This window comes from Entelurus aequoreus, linkage group LG04, assembly GCF_033978785.1.
Source record: "Entelurus aequoreus isolate RoL-2023_Sb linkage group LG04, RoL_Eaeq_v1.1, whole genome shotgun sequence".
In the NCBI taxonomy this organism is placed as follows: domain Eukaryota; kingdom Metazoa; phylum Chordata; class Actinopteri; order Syngnathiformes; family Syngnathidae; genus Entelurus; species Entelurus aequoreus.
The window spans coordinates 33,964,945-33,987,211 of record NC_084734.1 but is presented as its reverse complement, the minus strand read 5'-3'; the positions used below and the strand labels follow the sequence as shown (position 1 = coordinate 33,987,211).

At 40.0% G+C, this 22,267-nt stretch overlaps 1 protein-coding gene across 1 annotated transcript; it reads left to right on the top strand.

Annotated features, from left to right (window-relative positions):
* The first annotated feature begins 315 nt into the window (after positions 1 to 315).
* On the top strand, positions 316 to 21,115 carry blk (BLK proto-oncogene, Src family tyrosine kinase). The gene is made up of 13 exons (XM_062043514.1): positions 316 to 346; positions 472 to 584; positions 798 to 828; positions 5,107 to 5,200; positions 10,243 to 10,341; positions 10,404 to 10,507; positions 11,794 to 11,943; positions 15,711 to 15,863; positions 15,935 to 16,114; positions 16,179 to 16,255; positions 16,371 to 16,521; positions 20,427 to 20,558; positions 20,633 to 21,115. Exons 2-13 carry the CDS (start codon positions 498 to 500, stop codon positions 20,833 to 20,835), a joined length of 1,461 nt encoding a protein of 486 aa, XP_061899498.1. The 5' UTR covers positions 316 to 346; positions 472 to 497; the 3' UTR covers positions 20,836 to 21,115.
* The last annotated feature ends 1,152 nt before the right edge of the window (positions 21,116 to 22,267 follow it).

Genomic DNA, 22,267 nt, shown 5'->3' with positions numbered 1-22,267 from the left:
TTTAGTGGAAATGTGTAATTTAATAAGAATGAACATCTATTTTTTTATTTAATTATGATTAATTATCATTTTAGTTAAGTAAAGGCAGATGTTTTTTTTTTTTATCCAACTGTTGATACTTGATTTATTTATTTATTTGTATTTCAGTCAACAAGTGTTTTATATAAGTCTTCAGCTTTTAAAGTCTCGATGGCTAAGAAGTGAACAGAAAGTGTTCCAAACATAACGAGGCCTCCTGAGGGACTTCATCATGAGAGAGAGAAAGGTTTTGAGGGGAAGAAACAGAGCGAGAGTGACACGCTGACAAGACATTTTACATCTGGGGGACGACCAAGAACAAGATCAAGTACGTGGTTTTCTATTTCCTCTCAGTTAACTGTACAAAGCGTAGTTATGAACAACAACAGGGTATTTTACCAACTAACAATGTGAAACCACAGTCTTGCTAAATGTTCTTATCCCCTAATTTAGAATCAATTGACAACTGTACGTTCAGGATGGGATGTACTTGCAGTGGCCAACGTTTGGGCGACAATGTCCACAAAAGAAGACATTCTCAGGATTCCTACGCGTCTAATCACACGGTAAGCACACAACTTGGAAGTTGGACCTCTAAAAAAATGCAGAAAGTTCGTATGTCGGAACCATTTCCCGATAGGAGGTAATAGCAATAGGAAAAGTCTGTTCCAGTGTCAAACTGGGACCACCGTACACACTTTGAAGTCACATTTGAACATCAACATAAAAACAATCGCTAACAACCTGTGGAAAACAACGCTGTTCTTTCTGTCCTCCAGGTTCGGGGCGGAAACACTTATTGTGACAACGGTAATAACACTTAACACTGTGCATGGGAAGACTGTTACATCATTGTAAGAGGGAGTTCAGTACTGTAATAATAGTAGGCTATACTGTACAAGCCATTTGTGAGCGTGTGCAGTACGTAGACCATGCCAGGGGACGTGGTCATTAGCAACGGAAGGAAACACTTATCTCAAATGTGTGCCGGGTTCCGTTTCAGCAGCTTTACATGAGATGATTGCAGAAGATGAATGAACGAAGGAGAAGGGTTTTGCTACACTATATTGCCAAAAGTATTTGGCCACCCATCCAAATGATCAGAATCAGGTGTCCTAATCACTTGGCCCGGCCACAGCTGTATAAAATCAAGCACTTAGGCATGGAGACCGTTTCTACAAACATTTGTGAAAGAATGGGCCGCTCTCAGTGATTTCCAGCGTGGAACTGTCATAGGATGCCACATTTGCAACAAATCCAGTCGTGAAATTTCCTCGCTCCTAAATATTCCAAAGTCAACTGTCGACTTTTTTATAAGAAAATGGAAGAGTTTTGGAACAACAGCAACTCAGCCACAAAGTGGTGGGCCATGTAAACTGACAGAGAGGGGTCAGTGGATGCTGAAGCACATAATGCAAAGACTTTCTCCACAGTCAGTTGCTACAGAGCTCCAAACTTCATGTGACCTTCCAATTAGCCCACGTACAGTACGCAGAGAGCTTCATTGAATGGGTTTCCATGGCCGAGCAGCTGCACCAGTGCACAAAGCAAGGTCCATAAAGACATGGATGACAGAGTCTGGTGTGGATGAACTTGACTGGCCTGCACAGAGTCCTGACCTGAATCCGATAGAACACCTTTGGGATGAATTAGAACGGAGACTGAGAGCCAGGCCTCACCAATGCGCTTTTGGAAGAATGGTCGAAAATTTGTGTAAACACACTCCGCAACCTTGTGGACAGCCTTCCCAGAAGAGTTGAAGCTGTAATAGCTGCATAAGGTGGATTGACATCATATTGAACCCTATAGGTTAGGAATGGGATGGCACTTCAAGTTCATATGTGAGTCAAGGCAGGTGGCCAAATACTTTTGGCAATATAGTGTATGTGGTACAGTGTGGAACATGTCCTGTCTCTTTTATCAGGGTAGCAACTAACATCCAATTGTTTCTTGCCTTAACAGGTAAAGAAAGTTCTAAATAGAAAATCACATTTTTACAAATCACTATTTTACAAGCTGCTCTGGCGTCCCCCTGGGGACACACTTCTACTCAGCGGTGGCTTTTTATTTAAAGCCGGTGTGTCTAAAGCCCTTTTTATAGGCCCGCGACACATTCTAAAGACATAATAACAATGTCCCGGATAAGAAAATGACACATACAAACAAAATAAACAACTGGCCTGGCTTTGATGGTTTCTGTGCCTCCTGTCATCGTGACCATGTGTACAATGCTAAAATATATAGTTCAAAATACTATATGTTGGTTAGCCTATATTGCATTGCATTTTGCGTATTTAATGTACAAAATGTATCAAAGTGGCCTCCTTTTCATTTTCTGTACGCAGCCATCGCTAGAAAAAATGTGGAGTCTCTTGTTTTAAGGGAAATTTCCGCTACATACAAAACCCAAAACCAGTGAAGTTGGCACGTTGTGTAAATCGTAAATAAAAACAGAATACAATGATTTGCAAATCCTTTTCAACTTATATTCAATTGAATAGACTGCAAAGACAAGATATTTCATGTTCAAACAGAGAAATGTTGTTATTTTTTGCAAATCTTAGCTCATTTGGAATTTGATGCCTGCAACATGTTTCAAAAAAGCTGGCACAAGTGGCAAAAAAGACTGAAAAAGTTGAGGAATGCTCATCAGACACTTATTTGGAAAATCCCACAGGTGAACGGGCTAATTGGGAACAGGTGGATGCCATGATTGGGTATAAAAGCAGCTTCCATGAAATGCTCAGTCATTCACAAACAAGGATGGGGCGAGGGTCACCACTTAGTGAACAAATGCGTGAGCAAATTGTCGAACAGTTTAAGAACAACATTTCTCAATGAGCTATTGCAAGGAATTTAGGGATTTCACCATCCACGGTTCGTAATATCATCAAAAGGTTCAGAGGTTCTGGATAAATCACCGCATGTAAGCGGCAAGCCCGTGACTTTCCATCCCTCAGGCGGTACTGCATCAAAAAGCGACATCAGTGTGTAAAGGATATCACCACATGGGCTCAGGAACACTTCAGAAAACCATTGTCAGTAACTACAGTTGGTCGCTACATCTGTAAGTGCAAGTTAAAACTCTACTATGCAAAGCGAAAGCCATTTATCAACAACACCCAGAAACGCGGCCGGCTTCGCTGGGCCCGAGCTCATCCAAGATGGACTGATACAAAGTGGAAAAGCGTTCTGTGGTCTGACGTGTCCACATTTCAAATTGTTTTTGGAAACTGTAGACGTCGTGTCCTCCGGACCAAAGAGGAAAAGAACCATCCAGATTGTTATTGGCGCAAAGATGAAAAGCCAGCATCTGTGATGGTATGGGGGTGTATTAGTGTCTAAGGCATGGGTATCTTACACATCTGTAACGGCGCCATTAATGCTGAAAGGTACATACAGGTTTTGGAGCAACATATGTTGCCATCCAAGCAACATTATCATGGATGCCCCTGCTTATTCCAGCAAGACAATGCCAAGACACATGTTACAACAGTTTGGATTCATAGTAAAAGAGTGCGGGTACAAGACTATGTGGCGCAATATGAAGCGTAAAATACCACAACGGAGACCCCGGACTGTTGAACAACTTAAGCTGTACATCAAGCAAGAATGGGAAAGAATTCCACCTGAAAAGCTTCAAAAATTTGTCTCCTCAGTTCCCAAACGTTTACTGAGTGTTGTTAAAAGGAAAGGCCATGTAACACAGTGGTAAAAATGCCCCTGTGCCAACTTTTTTGCAATGTGTTGCTGCCATTTAATTCTAAGTAAATGATTATTTAAAAAAAAAAATCAAGTTTCTCATTTCTAACATTAAAAATCTTGTCTTTGCAGCCTATTCAATTGAATATAAGTTGAAAAGGATTTGCAAATCATTGTATTCTGTTTTTATTTACCATTTACACAACGTGCCAACTTCACTGGTTTAGGGTTTTGTAGTGTTGAACTGAAAATTAATAAAAACGGCGTTATGCTTATTTGTTTATGTGACAAGGGTCTTAAACGGTGACATCGCCACCCAGTGGCCTGGCATGCATACTACAGCGAAACCTGGATTTACGCACTTAACTTGAAAAGGGTTTGTAAACATACAAATTTATATACTGGAGCAAATTTCTCCATAAGAAACAATGTAAACATGAATATTGTGCTCCTGCCTCGACAAAAGTCCATGAAAGTTCAAGTTTGTACACATTGATGACAATCATTGGTACTTTAACTTTAACTTTAATTTGAACACAATATAAAGTGATATACCGTACTGTATATCAAACAAACATAACAAGGGGGTGATGGATCAACTTCCTATTTAATAACAAAGTAAAAACAACAAGTAGGTGATCTGTGTTCATTCACACACACACACACACACACACACACACACACACACACACACACACACACACACACACACACACACACACACACACACACACACACACACACACACACACACACACACACACACACACACACACACACACACACACACATTGTCGCTAGCCCTGTGGTGCACTCACACTTTGAAGTCACAAAACTCTTAACTTTGATACAATGATTGGACTAAAAAATTAAATCCACTTTACCTTGTTTGTTAATGTTTTTGGTGCACAGTGGAAGGGAAGGGGGAAGGCAGTGTTGACAATGCTGTGGATACTTTCTGAATGTTTCAAACCACTCATTGCTTGTCCATTGCTTTTCTTGGACTCGTATAGAGTTAGTTAAACTAGAAAAATGCTGTAAAAAAGGCAAAATAAATCACTTGAAAAGCACACAATATAAATGACTAAATAAGCACAAGCTTATTTAGTCATTTATTACGTGTACGTGCCCACAATGGATGTGCTGCCGGGCACAAAATGGCTGCACAGCAGAAACACAGTGGGTGGATAAAACGTTCATAGACTGAGACAAAGTTCATACACCAAAGCATATTTTTATTCACATTTGTACGTTTTCACAGGGGATAAGTGGTGTGGAAAAGGAAAAGGCTGGCATTGTGTGGGACACCATCATGTGTGGCGTTTGCTAGCTTACGTTGTCCTTGGCTGACCAGCTTAACAAACAGATTTTCATCCGGGTGTTTAGATGATGTGGTGTTTGTGGCGCAGCATGACTTCAAGCCAACCAACCACAGAGATCTCTCATTCGGGAAGGGGGATCAGTTCCAGGTGCTGCAAGAGTAAGTACATGTTGGTGCAGTACTACCTCGAATTACGAGTAGTACTGAGTCCATGACCAGCCTCCTAACTCAAAACACTTGCATCTCAGATCAGTGTTGAAATGAAATGAAATCAATATAATAGGTGCTAGGCTCACCCAAAACAACATCATTTTAATATGTAACAGGCCTTTTAAAAAGAGAAACAAATATATAAAAACATTACAATAGAATGTAGTACTAACAACTACGTTAGTTTTATGAAGTAGTTTAATGATAATGTACAGCAGGGGTATCAAATGTACGGCCCGAGGGCCAGATCAGGCCCGCGGGATGAGTTTGCTAAAAAAAATTAACCTGAAATTTTTTTATGAAAGAAACTGCTGCTCTAAATGTGTCCACTGGATGTCGCAATAGCAATTCTTTGTACCTTTGTAGATGATACTACATATGAACAAAATAAACCACATGATGTTAGTACATCAGTCTAGGAAAATGATCAAACTACATAAATAACATCCGGTAATTTGATGTTGATATAATTGTTTTTATCTTGATAAATTTAAAAATAACACCAATGTGATCAACCTTATCACATCATTTATTCAGAAAATATAAATAACAAATACATTATTTAAAAAACAACAACAACAACATTATGATTTGTACATTTTCAGAATGTGCTTGTTCTATTTTTAAACAAAGAACACAATTTGAAGTTGTCTTTATTTTTAAGTTATCGTGCCGTGATTTTACCAGTCCGGCCCACTTGGGAGTAGATTTTTCTCCATGTGGCCCCCTATCTAAAATGAGTTTGACACCCCTGATGTACAGCATTTCAATCAATCAATCAATCAATGTTTATTTATATAGCCCTAAATCACAAGTGTCTCAAAGGGCTGCACAAGCCACAACGACATCCTCGGTACAGAGCCCACATAAGGGCAAGGAAAAACTCACCCCAGTGGGACGTCGATGTGAATGACTATGAGAAACCTTGGAGAGGACCGCATATGTGGGCAACCCCCCCCCCTAGGGGAGACCGAAAGCAATGGATGTCGAGTGGGTCTGACATAATATTGTGAAAGTCCAGTCCACAGTGGATCCAACATATCAGCGAAAGTTCAGTCCATAGTTTGGCCAGCAGGAAACCGTCCCGAGCGGAGACGGGTCAGCAGCGCAGAGATGTCCCCAACCGATGCACAGGCTAGCGGTCCAGCCCGGGTCCCGACTCTGAACAGCCAGCACTTCATCCATGGCCACCGGACCTGTGTAACTCCCCCTCCACATGGGAGTGGGGAGCAGAGGAGAAAAGAAAAGAAACGGCAGATCAACTGGTCTAAAAAGTTTACCTTGGAGAGTAGCAGCTTCTCCGTCAAACACAACATCAGCAGCTTTTCCATATTTTCATGGATACATGTCCACCGTTTGGATATTATTTTAAAGGCCTACTGAAACCCACTACTACCGACCACGCAGTCTGATAGTTTATATATCAATGATGAAATCTTAACATTGCAACACATGCCAATAGGGATGCTGTTTGATAAGAAATCATCGAGTTCGAACCTATTATCGAATCCTCTTATCGAACTGATTCCTTATCGATTCTCTTATCGAGTCCAGATAGGTTGTTGTATATGGAAAAAAACACAATATTTGGTTTAACAAAAGCTCACTTTTATTATATAAGAAAAAAATAAAATCTAATAAATAAATAAATATTGACTGTTACCCCCCTAAAAAAATAAAATAAAATAAATGAATATTGACTGTTGTTACCCAAAGTATATTAAGTGGGATTTTTAAGAAAAACAAATATATACAGTAACATAAAAACAAGCTGTCTCTGTGATCACTATAGGTGTATAAATAATAATATAGTGTTAAATAAAATCAGTCCCTTGGGCACAAAACTGAAAATAATACAGCTCTCCAAAAAGTACACTTCTGCTGCTATTAGACAAAACTGTTTGTTATGATGCTTTAACATTTTTGCACTTTCTTTATTAAAAGAAAATTCTATGAAGAGAAAAGTTGTTTGCAAATGTGGTTACAATGTTAAAAAATGAAAAGTTAAAGCTAAAAAAAGAAATACACTTTATTGAGTTAACATTAGTTCTTTATAGGGGGAAATATGTGATGTTATGAGCTAGGAATATAACAACTACATTACCCAGCATGCAACAGGAGTGACGAGCATGCGCGGTAGCCCCGAAAAGTGTTGTTGCATGTCACCACCCGGCAGCTAAGAATGAGGTTATGAGCACGCTGTGAAAGTAAACGTCAAGAACTCAGCCAACACGCCTCCTCTGCATTGTTTATAATTAGACAGACAACACATATACAGTGTGATTTTGTTTTGTTTACAAGGAAAGAAAAACAAAAGTTAAAAAAGGGAGATGTCATATGTTGTATACTGTATATATGTATGTGCTGCGGTTGCTTTAAGAACGTTGCGACAGCTGCCGTAAAGGAGGTGCGTTGCTAGCCTGGTTGCTATGTTTCCGGTTGGTCGTAAAAGTGTTCTTCATGTGTTTGTATCCTGCTCAAATCTCTCAGTAAAGTTATTAATTGGATTATACCTTTTGTTTTGAACTTTATTACACCTTGGAGTGCTTTTTCCGGTCCATTGTTTTTCCTGCTTTCGCTATCTGTGCCTAATGACTGAGCTATGTGACGTAATTTCTTGTGATGTCTCACGGGGCATTTCTGGTCGGGACGGGATTGGTCCCAGGGATTCGAATAAAGAACCAACTCTTTTTCTTTACTATAGTGGTCTCGATAACGGGTACCGGTTCTCAAAAAGGAATTCGAGTCCGAGGACTCTGTTCTTTTCTTGTCGAACAACCGGGAAAACTGGTTTCGAGTATCATCCCTACATGCCAATACGGCCGGGTTAACTTATAAAGTGCAATTTTAAATTTCCCGCCACACTTCCGGTTGAAAACGTCTGGATATGATGACGTATGCGTGTGACGTCAACAATTGATACGGAAGTATTGGTACCCCATTGAATACAATACAAAAAAGCTCTGTTTTCATTTCAAAATTCCACAGTATTCTGGACATCTGTGTTGGTGAATCTTTTGCAATTTGTTTAATAAACAATGAAGACTGCAAAGAAGAAAGTTGTGGGTGGGATCGGTGTATTAGCGGCTGGCTGTAGCAACACAACCAGGAGGACTTACTTGGATAGCAGACGCTCTAGCCGACGCTAGCCGCCAACCGCACGGATGATCGGGTGAAGTCCTTCGTCCTTCCGTCGATCGCTGGAACGCAGGTGAGCACGGGTGTTGATGAGCAGATGAGGGCTGGCTGGCGTAGGTGGAGAGATAATGTTTTTATCATAGCTCTGTGAGGTCCCGTTGCTAAGTTAGCTTAAATGGCGTCGTTAGCAACAGCATTGTTAAGCTTTGCCAGTCTGGGAATTATTAACCGTGTATTTACAGGTCCATGGTTTAATAGTATTGTTGATCTTCTGTCTATCCTTCCAGTCAGGGATTTATTTATTTTGTTTCTATCTGCATTTGAGCCCGATGCTACCACGTTAGCCCAGTAGCTAAAGAGCTTCGCCGATGTATTGTCGTGGAGATAAAAGTCACTGTGAATGTCCATTTCGCGTTCTCGACTCTCATTTTCAAGAGGATATAGTATCCGAGGTGGTTTGAAATACAAATCCGTGATCCACAATAGAAAAAGGAGAGAGTGTGGAATCCAATGAGCCAGCTTGTACCTAAGTTACGGTCAGAGCGAAAAAAATATGTCTTGCACTGCATTCTAGTCCTTCACTCTAACGTTCCTCATCCACAAATCTTTCATCCTCGCTCAAATAAATGGGGTAATCGTCACTTTCTCGGTCCGAATCGCTCTAGCTGCATTGAAAACAATGGGAATTTTGAGGAGTCCTTCCTCTGTTGACGCCACGCTACTTCTGGTACAGGCAAGGCTTTTTTTTATCAGCGACCAAAAGTTGCAACTTTATCGTCGATGTTCTCTACTAAATCCTTTCAACAAAAATATGGCAATATCGCGAAATGATCAAGTATGACACATAGAATGGATCTGCTATCCCCGTTTAAATAAAAAAAAATTCATTTCAGTAGGCCTTTAACATACTTGGCTGGCGTTATCAACTCATTTGGCTACAGTATGCTGCAAGTCAGCAGTGATACGCTCAACTGCTTTGCCAAAATGGCAACACACTTTCTCAGCACCGTCCTTCACATTCACTTTCTTCCTTCCCATGGATGGAATTACAAAGTTATGTTGATCTTTAGCTACAAGCTAATTCTAGCAAGTAAGACTGTCAATGTTTACGGGGTTCACCGTGACATTTGTCACGCCAGTGCTTCTCAAATATTTTCTATTATGCCACCCTTATGAAGAATAAAATATTTAACGCCCCCTCCCACTCTCCACCACGACTATAAAAAGTATAATTTGTCTATAACATTTTTATAACTATACCTCTGCATAACATTGTAAGTTTATTAACATTAAAGGAAACAAGGTCTTCCTTGTTTCCCACCATGGTTACAGTGAAGCCAAGTGCTACATTCACTTCACCATATTCTGGTATGGCAAAAAAAGCATGTTCCCCGAGGTCCGCCCCACTATTTGAGAAGGACTGTGTTACACCAACTAAAAGACCTCAACGGCGGAGTGGGCGGATGATGGTTGCATAGAAGCTCCACAACGGTGACAAAGGCGGAAGAAGGCTGCAGCAAAGATGGGCCCCCAATTGTCTTGGTCTCCATGCCATTGGACCCTGGCCTTCTCTTTGCCAAGGACAGTGTGGTGGCTGTCGGTGCACCAGTCTCCCCACTTTAAAAGATTCCACGCACAGGCGTTCTCCTGAAGGCAATCCCAGCAACAGGAGGACAATCATACTCGTTTCGAGTGATCGCTGACGACGAAAGGCGGGGATGCTTGTAACTCCAATTTTTGCATGTAACTTAAAGCATAACAATCAGCTCTTATCTCAAAACACTCTCCAGGTGCCACTGAACTCTGCTGCGGTACACCAAGCGCTTTTAATGTGACACCTGTGTCGTTGTAAGGAACGGAGAATGGTTGCTGGCTCGGTCGTTGTCCACCGGACACGAGGGTTTCATACCGTCGAATTACGTCGCAAGAGCCGACACGCTGGAGGTGGAGAAGTAAGTTGTACACGTCATGCACGAAGCGTGATGTAATGTGACGTACGCCTGCATGCATACAGGTGGTTCTTTAAGGACCTGAGCAGAAGAGAAACCGAAAGGCTGCTCCTGGCGCCTGGAAACAAACCGGGGGCCTTCCTCATCCGGGAAAGTGAGACGTGTAAAGGTAACGCGGATACTTCCATCGTCTTTGGGAGTCTATCAGCTAACTCGCGTAATATGTACGAGGTGTGTCAGAAAATTTCCAGGATTGTTGATGTTGATGTCGTGTGAGAACATCGCCACGCAACCTCCAATGCAGACCTGGGCAAATTAAGCTGCGGGGACCGCATGCTAAGCTTTTCAATCTGGCCCGCCGGACATTCCCCCCCAAATTTTTTTAGATCTTTAAGATGGAGATCGTAGCTGCCATTATGATGTGCAGTGATGTTTTCAAATGACCGTAAGTCTTGAACGATACAAAGTCTTTCAATGGTTGCAATCTGCGCTTTTGCATGATATACTAGTTAATATGGTAATCTAATTAGTTACTATGGTAACTAATTAAATTGATTGATGGGCAACACTAAATTGGCCCTCGTCCGTGAATGTGAGTGTGAATGTTGTCTATCTGTGTTGGCCCTGTGATGAGGTGGCAACTTGTCCAGGGTGTACCCCGCTTCCGCCCGAATGCAGCTGAGATAGGCTCCAGCACCCCCCACGACCCGAAAGGGACGAGCGGTAGAAAATGGATGGATGGTAATCTAATGAGTTACTATAGTCATCTAGTTAGTTACTATGGTAATCTAATTAGTTACTATGGTAATCTAAGTCACAGCAGCTCAGACGAGGTACCAAGCAGTGTGGGTGGGGAGCGTTTCCATAGAGTGTTTCCATAGAGTGTTTCCAGAGCGGCCAGCCTGAAATGTGGGTGTCAGGGACAGACCCGGAAGGAGATTTTTACAACAAAGTTCTAAAGCTTAGTGATATATCAGATATATCAGATTGTAGGGGTTTTTTTTTTTACCCTTCGCATTATTTTTTGCTGTGTTTGTTGCATTTTTGTTGCGTTTGTCAATATTCAGTGTTTTATCGTTCATAGTTAATCTTGTAAATCCCACATTATTATCATGTACATTCTGGGTGTCTCATTCAGTAAAAAATTTTTTTAATTCCATTCCGTCTTTTAAGGCAGTCTGTCATAACATTTTTAGCATTTAATCAGACAATATTGTGAGGTTTTGTATTAGTGTTCCTAAAAATCGGATATACCGGCCCCCAGACACATTTTTTTCTCTAAATTTGGCCCCCGAGTCAAAATAATTGCCCAGGCCTGCACCAATGTGTGATTTTATTTCCTCTCGCCCAATCTCAAAGGGGGTAAAATGAACTTTTCTGACAGACCTTATAAAAGTAAAACAACAAAAGAGTCAAGAACTACTGAGTCGATGTTTAAAGTGGTGTTTGTGGTAGGTTCCTTCTCGCTGTCCGTCAGAGATTTTACAGCGGAAACGGCCGACGTGGTGAAGCACTACAAGATCCGCTCTCTGGACAACGGAGGCTACTACATCTCCCCGTCTAGCACCTTTTCCTCCCTGCAGGAGCTGGTCAAACACTACACCTGTGAGTCACCTCCTTTCAATTTTGCACTACTGCGCATGCTGAGTCCATGGTGGCCATGTTTTTCAGCCAATCTCCCTGAAATTTCACACACGTGCTTGTCGGTACACCCTAAATCAGTGGTTCTTAACCTTGTTTGAGTTACCAAACCCCACCAGTTTCATATGAGCATTCACTGAACCCTTCTTTAGTGAAAAATAAAATCTATTGTTTTTTTTCCAAATTCAAGACAAAGTTATATGTTTTTGGTAACACTTTAGTATGGGGAACATATTCTAAGTAACAGAGACTTAATTTAGAGTTATTTGGACACTAGGGGAACAAATTCTAAGTAACAAAGACTTAATTTACAGTTATAAGGTTAGGGTTAGGGCCAGGGTTAGAGGGTTAGGGTTATAATAAGGCCATGCCGAATAAGGAATTATTAAGTAATTAATAATGACTAGTTAAGAGCCAATATGTTACTAATTTGCATGTTAATAAGCAACTAATTAATGGTGAATATGTTCCCCATACTAAAGTGTTACCATGTTTTTTTTACTGGTGCACAAAATGAACCGTGCATGAACATCACCTTGTTCAAACAACAAAACCAACACAGTGCATTAACTCACAACAAATTACACACCTGCGAATCAGTGTGACTTCTGCTGTTGCCATATCCGTAATACGCCGATAGGGAGAAGTTTTTATTTACACGATGAGTCTGGTGTGTCTTGACCTCCGCCGAACCCCTGAGGCCGACTCACCGAACCCCTAGGGTTCGATCGAACCCAGGTTAAGAACCACTGCCCTAAAGGTTTGAGGCGATTTGGCTAAACAACCTAAAAAATATATATTTTTGAGGCTTGTTTGAATGAATTTGTTATGTTAAGTTGTTCTTGTATCCTTAAATGGGAACTGCACTTTTATTTGGAATTTTGCTTATCGTTCACAAAACTTATGAGAGACGAGACGTCAAAAAAGGTGTTGTTTTTTTTCTCTTTCTAACATATAAAAATCGACTCATTCTATGCAGCTAGTAATGCAGCTAATGGGAGCAATCAATTCTACCTATAAATCACTTTAAAAATGCTTTAAAAAACCGCCAACAATACTTCCTTTACGTTTTTGTAACTCGTTTAATAACCCAGCTGTAGTGACATTGTTATTGTAAGAGCGAACACAGGAACTTTTTTAATAGCGTAGTAACACATCGGCATGCTACGGTATAAGCTAGATAAAGAAAATGATTAGCCAGCTTCTACATCAGCACGAAGCGTGTTTGAGTTTGCAATACACAACACAATGCGATAAGACACCAATTTGTACTGACTGAAAACATGAATAATCATATTACAGTATCTGTAAAGTATTAGCCCACATTTCATGTTTTGTTTGTACACAGCTAGACAGACAGCGTATGTACTATAGTTGTAATAACACGCATGACGTGCTGCGTGTATCATGATTAATGTTATAGCGACTTACTCGATGGACAGTTGGTCAAGCTGGCCGGGGACGTTTCCAGTTGATTTGGGCACTCAAATAATTCGGCATAGCTTGGCTCAAAAGTTCCAGATTTGCACTGACCTCACTCTCTGCGCTTCTGTCTGCTCCAACGTTTCGACCTCTTCTCTGTGCTCACTTCTAGAAGCAGCAGTTCATCTTCCGTTCGTATATTCAGCTTCAAAAAGAAAAGGTTGTGAATCCTCATTTGTCCAAAAATAGTCGTCATTGTTTGTTACCAAGTCTGCCATGATTAGAACACACCCGCGTGTTTGTTGCGAAAGTAGGAACACAGTACATGCCGGAAGTCGGATGTGCGCTGCTATAAAAACGGGAATAAATGCGCGGCAGAAGGAAGTCCCGCTATTGATTAAAATTACCAAAATAAGCTGTACGAAATCTGCCCGGGTCTTCAGAATCAACAATGCGGGCGTCCGTGCACTGTTAGTGAACAGACACAAACAGCTGATAGACAGTTGCGATAGCCAATCAGATCACGAGTTGTTGTCAGTAAGGCCTTCTTGATGGTCTAAGGTTAAATGTGACATTTACGCTTCCTGTGATTGGATACTCACCGGGACCGTTAGCGGATGAATTTGAGAACACATAGAGTTGATAGACAGTTGCGATAGTCAATCAGATCACAAGTTGTTGACAGTAGCCTATCCTAAGTAGCCTGATGTTAACGAGACTGTGATTGGAAACTCACTTGTCATTTCAAAGGGAGTATCCATTCACGAATTGCAACTTAGCAGGAAGCGGGAAGTGTTGACACTCAAAGAAAGACAACAAAATGTTGATTAGGTGGCAGATATATATAATGAGCTAGGTAATATAATAACTCCATTACGCAGCATGCCACAGTAATGAATAGCATGCGCAGTAGCCCCGTATAGGTTGTTGAATGTAGTGTTACGTGAGTGTTACCGTACAATGTTGAAGGTGCGCGTTGTACAACCTGTTTTTAACCAGATAAGAAACCCATTGAGATCAAGATCTCTTTCACAAGGGTGACCTGGCCAAGAGGTCAACAGCACATGTCACAGAGTAGTTTCAGCAAAGTAATATGTTAAAGACATACAGAGAGATGTGAGAGATGTGAGAGATGCCGAAGTCCAGGGGGGGCAAGGCAGGCTCGGAGGTCCGTGGGCAAGCAAGAGGTCAAGGGCAGGAGCGAGGCGTCAGAGTCCGTGTCCAAGCGAGAGGTCGACATCAGGGAAGGCAGCAAGAAGACCAGAGGGAATCCGGGGAGAAAAAACTCAAGGCAATGGGATACAATGAGAAACCTTGAAGGGGACCGCAGATGTGGGGGGACCAGTGCAATGGACGTCGAGTGGATCTTGTTAATAGTGTGAGAGTCCAGTCCATAGTGGGGCCAGCAGGGGATCATCTTGAGTGGAGACAAGTCAGCAGCGCAAAGACGTCCCCAACTGATGCACAGATGAGTGGTCTACCTCGGGTCCCGACTTTGAACAGCTAGCGCTTCATTTGTGGTCACCTAATAACCTCTCCACGCAGGAGAGGGGGGCAAAGCAGGAAAGAGACGGCAGATCAACTGGTCTAAAAGGGGGGTCTATTTAAAGGCTAGCGCATACAAATGAGTTTTAAGATGGGACTTAAATTAACATACGTTAACATGTCAACAGTTAGCATGTGTCAGGTACCAAAATATGACTGAGCTTTATACCTGCAAAATGAGCTAAAAGAGATAGCAGATACTGGCAAAAGGGTGATAGATTATCATCTCACTTCAACATCTCTGTCATGTAAACGTATATAAGTACGTAAATGTTCTTAATTGTCTTACCATGGATAAATATATAAATGTAAACTAGGAAATATTTTGTATTTCAACATGTATTTTGTTGTACTTTTTAAGTGCAATGACAACAATAACAGTTCCATTCCATTCTATTGCCCAGAAGGCTTAGCGTCGTAGACAGGAACCAGGAGTAGATCTGAGCTACGGAGGAGGACTACAATTGTGCCGTTTGAGCAATAATAACCTCATATATTGTAAAGTCTTCCAGTTTTTACATACATAGATTTGGATCAGACAGTTGACGAGCGTGTTTGAGCGCCGCTCAGTGACAAATTCGATTGGCAAATATGACACTGATTGGCCAAAATGTGCCATTGGACAATGTTGGACATAATTTGCGTGAATTGGCGCATTCACAACATCAAAAATTCCTGGAGGGACTGGACAGTAGGTGTTTTGTAGAGGTGTATGAAAAATTTCAAGTCAATCTGGGTTATGGGGCTCTAATGTCTGTGCATAGGTACGGCTGACGGTTTGTGCCAGCGTCTGTATGCCCCCTGCAAGAAGAAGCCCCCCCTGCAGCCATGGGCTCCGGACGAATGGGAGATCCCCAGAGAGACCCTAAAACTGGTGAAGAAACTCGGGGCCGGCCAGTTTGGAGAAGTGTGGATGGGTGAGTGGAACTTGATGAAAAGAAACAGTTGGCCCGAATGTGGAGTCATGTTTGGTTTCCCTCCACTACAGGCTACTATAAGAACATGCTGAAGGTGGCCGTGAAGACCCTAAAGGAGGGCACCATGGAGCCGCACGCCTTCCTGCAGGAGGCCAACCTGATGAAGCAGCTGCAGCATGAGCGGCTGGTGCGACTGCACGCTGTGGTCACAAAGGAGCCCATTCTCATCGTCACAGAGTTCATGGTCAATGGTAGGACAATCCATGCAGCTCGATATTCATTATCAATACATCTGAATTGCCCTTCCACGTTCAGGGTGCCTACTGGACTTCTTAAAAACGGACGACGGAAAAAGGCTGAGGCTCAATAAGCTGATAGACATGTCAGCACAGGTGCGACTTCTGTTAACTTCCTTACAGTTGTTGGTGCCATCGTTTTCCCATCCACTATCAAGCACATCCATTTGATATAATATCCGAGATAATTTTGTGCTCCTGTTGAAGACAGATAGCAGAAGGCATGGCGTACATCGAGAGCCAGAACTCCATCCACCGAGATCTGCGAGCCGCAAACATCCTGGTCAACGACACGTTGCACTGTAAAATCGCAGACTTTGGTCTGGCCAGGCTGGTGGAGTCTGAATACACGGCTCAAGAAGGTTCACTCGGTCTTTTATTTTCAACGCATAAATGATTTAAAGGCCTACTGAAATGAAATGTTTTTATTTAAACGGGGATAGCAGATCCATTCTATGTGTCATACTTGATCATTTCGCGATATTGCCATATTTTTGCTGAAAAGATTTAGTAGAGAACATCGACGATAAAGTTCGCAACTTTTGGTCGCTGATAAAAAAAGCCTTGCCTGTACCGGAAGTAGCGTGACGTCACAGGTTGAAAGGCTCCTCACATTTCCCCATTGTTTACACCAGCAGCGAGAGCGATTCGGACCGAGAAAGCGACGATTACCCCATTAATTTGAGCGAGGATGAAAGACTTGTGGATGAGGAACGTGAGAGTGAAGGACTAGAGTGCAGTGCAGGACGCATTTTTTTTTGCTCTGACCGTAACTTAGGTACAAGCTGGCTCATTGGATTCCACACTCTCTCCTTTTTCTATTGTGGATCACGGATTTGTATTTTAAACCACCTCGGATACTATATCCTCTTGAAAATGAGAGTCGAGAACGCGAAATGGACATTCACAGTGACTTTTATCTCCCCGACAATACATCGGCGAAACACTTTAGCTGCGGCGCTAACGTGATAGCATCGGGCTTAACTGCATATAGAAACAAAAGAAATAAGCCCCTGACTGGAAGGATAGACAGAAAATCAACAATACTATTAAACCATGGACCTGTAAATACACGGTTAATGCTTTCCAGCTTGGCGAAGGTTAACAATGCTGTTGCTAATGATGCCATTGAAGCTAACTTAGCAACGGGACCTCACAGAGCTATGCTAAAAACATTAGCTGTCTACCTACGCCAGCCCTCATCTGCTCATCAACACCCGTGCTCACCTGCGTTCCAGCGATCGACGGTGCGACGAAGGACTTCACCCGATCATCCGTGCGGTCGGCGGCGAGCGTCGGATAGCGCGTCTGCTATCCAAGTCAAAGTCCTCCTGGTTGTGTTGCTGGAGCCAGCCGCTAATACACCGATCCCACCTACAACTTTCTTCTTTGCAGTCTTCATTGTTCATTAAACAAATTGCAAAAGATTCACCAACACAGATGTCCAGAATACTGTGGAATTTTGAGATGAAAACAGAGCTTTTTTGTATTGGATTCAATGGAGTCCGCATACTTCCGTTTCAACGATTGACGTCACGCGCATACGTCATCATACATAGACGTTTTCAACCGGAAGTTTAGCGGGACATTTAACATTGCACTTTATAAGTTAACCCGGCCGTATTGGCATGTGTTGCAATGTTAAGATTTCATCATTGATATATACACTATATGTTTTTTTCAATTCATTATTAATATAAACTTGTCAGCTTTTTGTCATTTCACGATGCCTTTATCTCTATTTTTACATTTTGATAGAGGAAGGTATTTTTTTTATCAAAGTTTACAGCGCTTCAACAACAACAACAACAACTATAATGGAGTCTGACGGAAAACAAACATCGACATTCAATATCAACACCACCATGTTCCAAGGAATCATTGAACAAGAAGACCTGGATTTGGGAGCACATTCATCAACACTCATAAAGAATATTGAAGCAACAAAAAATATTTTTGAACAGGAAAATATGGAAGTGGAAACTTTTTGCTACAAAGAACATAAAAGTCAAGAATTGGAGAACGATATAGATCCAGATCCAACTTTTTTCTCCCACATCAGGAATAATTGTTTTTATTATACAGATGAAACTATGAACATGAAGCATTTTTGGAACAATTCAACGAACCCTTCAAAGTGATCGCTACCTCAGAAACATGGATCGATGATAAAAAAAGGAATAGATTTTGATCTGGAAGGATATGAACTAAATTACACTAACAAAACCAAAAAGAACCGAGGAGGAGTAGCTGTGTGCATGATGAAGAACTTAAACTACAAAGTGGTAGAAAATATGTCATTGGCTATTGATAATATCTTAGAGTGGAAAACGATTGAAATATGTCATGAAAAAACCCAAAATGTATTGATCAGCTGTAACACTTAAGTCAAGTATTAATATGTTTGAGAACTGGGTTAAAGCAACCTTTACTGAAATCAGTCAAAAAGTCATTTTTTTATGTGGCGACTTCAACATTGACCTCATGAACCCTAGTAAGACCATTGATGATTTTGCAGATACAATATATACAATATTTATATACATATATATACAAAACCCAAAACCAGTGAAGTTGGCACGTTGTGTAATTCGTAAATAAAAACAGAATACAATGATTTGCAAATCCTTTTCAACCTGTATTCAATTGAATAGACTGCAAAGACAAGATTTTTAATGTTCGAACTGAGAAACTTATTTTTTTTTTGCAAATAATCATTAATTTAATTTAATGGCAGCTACACATTGCAAAAAAGTTGGCACATGGGCATTTTTACCACTGTGTTACATGGCCTTTCCTTTTAACAACTCAGTAAACTCCGTAAACATTTGGGAACTGAGGAGACCAATTTTTGAAGATTTTGAGGTGGAATTCTTTCCCATTCTTGCTTGATGTACAGCTTAAGTTGTTCAACAGTCCGGGGGTCTCTGTTGTCGTATTTTAGGCTTTATAATACGCCACACATTTTCAATGGGAGACAGGTCTGGACTACAGGCAGGCCAGTCTAGTACCCGCACTCTTTTACTATGAAGCCACGCTGTTGTAACACGTGGCTTGGCATTGTCTTGCTGAAATAAGCAGGGGCGTCCATGATAACGTTGCTTGGATGGCAACATATGTTGCTCTAAAACCTGTATGTACCTTTCAGCATTAATGGTGCCTTCACAGATGTGTAAGTTACCCATGCCTTGGGCACTAATACGCCCCCATACCATCACAGATGCTGGCTTTTCAACTTTGCGCCTCCAACAATCCGGATGGTTCTTTTCCTCTTTGGTCCGGAGGACACGACGTCCACAGTTTCCAAAAACAATTTGAAATGTAGACTCGTCAGAACATGTTTCCACTTTTCATCAGTCAATCTTAGATGAGCTCGGGCCCAGAAAAGCCGGCAGTTTCTGGGGGTTGTTGATAAATGGCTTTCGCTTTGCATAGTAGAGTTTTAACTTGGACTTACAGATGTAGCGACAAACTGTAGTTACTGAGAGTGGTTTTCTGAACTGTTCCTGAGCCTATGTGGTGATATCCTTTACACACTGATGTCACTTTTTGATGCAGTATCGCCTGAGGGATCCAAGGTCTGTAATATCATCACTTACGTGCAGTGATTTCTCCAGATTCTCTGAACTTTTTGATGATATTACGGACCGTAGATGGTGAAATCCCTAAATTCCTTGCAATAGCTGGTTGAGAAATGTTGTTCTTAAACTGTTTGACAATTTGCTCACGCATTTGTTCACAAAGTGGTGACCCTCGCCCCATCCTTGTTTGTGAATGACTGAGCATTTCATGGAAGCTGCTTTTATACCCAATCATGGCACACAGCTGTACCCAATTAACGTCCTCACCTGTGGGATGTTCCAAATAAGTGTTTGATGAGCATTCCTTGACTCTGTCAGTCTTTTTTGCCCCTTGTGCCAGCTTTTTTGAAACATGTTGCAGGCAACAAATTCCAAATGAGCTAATATTTGCAAAAAATAACAAAGTTTTCCAGTTCGAACGTTACGTATCTTGTCTTTGCAGTATTTTCAATTGAATATAGGTTGAAAAGGATTTGCAAATCATTGTATTCTGTTTTTATTTACCATTTACACAAAGTGCCAACTTTACTGGTTTTGGGGTTTGTATATATATGATGTACATAAATCCATCAAAAGAAACCGAGAAATGAAAGCTATTTAATCGCATAGTCAATAGTGTGTCATATCGGTCAGCACAGGTGTGTTATTTAATTAACTTGTGTTTTCACCTGTTTTGTGGTAATCAGGTGCTAAGTTTCCCATCAAGTGGACAGCCCCAGAGGCCATCAACTTTGGCACATTCAGCATCAAGTCAGACGTATGGTCCTTTGGAATCCTCCTGACAGAAATTGTCACCTATGGAAGAATACCATACCCCGGTTAATATTGTTCACATCCAATATATATGAAGCTTGTTATGAAATACCTCCTCACATGACCCTTACTTCTGCAGGGATGACAAACCCGGAGGTGATCCGAAACCTGGAGTGCTCGTTCAGGATGCCATGTCCAGAAGGCTGTCCTGAGGAACTCTACCACATCATGAAGGCCTGCTGGAAGGAGAGGCCCGAGGAGCGGCCCACGTTTGAATTCCTGCAAAACATCCTCAACGATTTCTTCGTCGCCACCGAGGGACAATACGAAATGCAGCCGTGACTAAAAATTGGGTTGTAGGTGACGCCATTGTGGATTCTGACAGGACAACATACATGTTGGATGTAAAGCAGTTATCAGACGGGCAAAGGTCAACACAGGGAAACATCTGCATGGTTTACACACACACACTTTTCATTCAATCACCATATTTACACTACATGCTGTAGATATCATACAGGTTTTTTTTTAATAATTAGCAAAAAATGTGAACAGAATTGTAATATTATATAATTATTGTATATCATCTTAAGTATTTGTTATATGTACATGATTTTTCAATTCAATTATTTTTTAAATATTTAGTTATTGGTTTAATGATCAATTTAATTGAAACTGTATAAAAAGTATACAATTAATGTTTTATATATTTAATTAATTATATATGTATTAGAATTATTACATATTTTAAAATTGTCTTTTTTTACACATATTTGGGTATTTAAATATAGATTATTTGTAAACACTATTTTTTTTTTTTAATAATTAGCAAATAATGTGAACAGAATTGTAATATTATATAATTATTGTATATCATCTTAAGTATTTGTTATATGAATATAGTTTTTCAATTCAATTATTTTTTTATATTTATTTATTGGTTTGATTATCAATTTAATTGAAACTGTATAAAAATATAAATGGAATGTTTTATATATGTATTATATGTATTATGTATTATGTATTATAATCATTAAATAATTAATTTTTTTTACACACATTTGGTAATTTAAATATAGATTATTCGTAAACATACAGTTGTTTTTTTAATAATTAGCAAATATTGTGAACATAATTGTAATTTTATATAATTATTGTATATCATCTTTAGTATTTGTTATATGTATATATTTTTTAATTATATAATTTTTTTTACATGTATTTATTGGTTTAATTATCAATTTAATTGAAGTTGTATAAAAAGTATACATTTAATGTTTTATATATTTAATTAATAATGTATGAAGGGACAAACAGTAGAAAATGGATGGATGTATTATAATTATTACATAATTTAAAATTGTCATTTTTTTACACTTACAACTGTTTTTGTGCTTTAACTACCGGTAACTTAAATGCTAAATTTGTTTTAAAGAGACAATTTTATGTTTAGTTGTGTTTCTTTTATAAGCTCAATATAATGTATTAATTATACATGTATTATAATTATTATATAATTTAACAATTGCATTTATTTGCAAATTTTTGTGAGTAAAAATGTGGATTATATTTTAACCTTTTTGGTTTTATTTAATAACTATAATTGTTTAAAAAACACACTATTTGGGATTTATTTAGATATGGTGTTTATTGTAAGAAGTAATAAAATACACAAATAAATCAATAAGAATAAAATATTGCAATCAACTAATACTGTATATATGTTTGTCATGGTATAAAACACAATTATTACTGTATTATACAATATCATATA

Excerpts from the sequence above, each read along its gene's own strand:
- blk (XM_062043514.1), top strand. The coding sequence starts at position 498 with ATGGGATGTACTTGCAGTGGCCAACGTTTGGGCGACAATGTCCACAAA. Across the intron at positions 15,864-15,934 it reads GTTTGGAGAAGTGTGGATGG|GCTACTATAAGAACATGCTG; the intron begins GTGAGTGGAACT and ends CCTCCACTACAG. Across the intron at positions 20,559-20,632 it reads TGGAAGAATACCATACCCCG|GGATGACAAACCCGGAGGTG; the intron begins GTTAATATTGTT and ends TTACTTCTGCAG.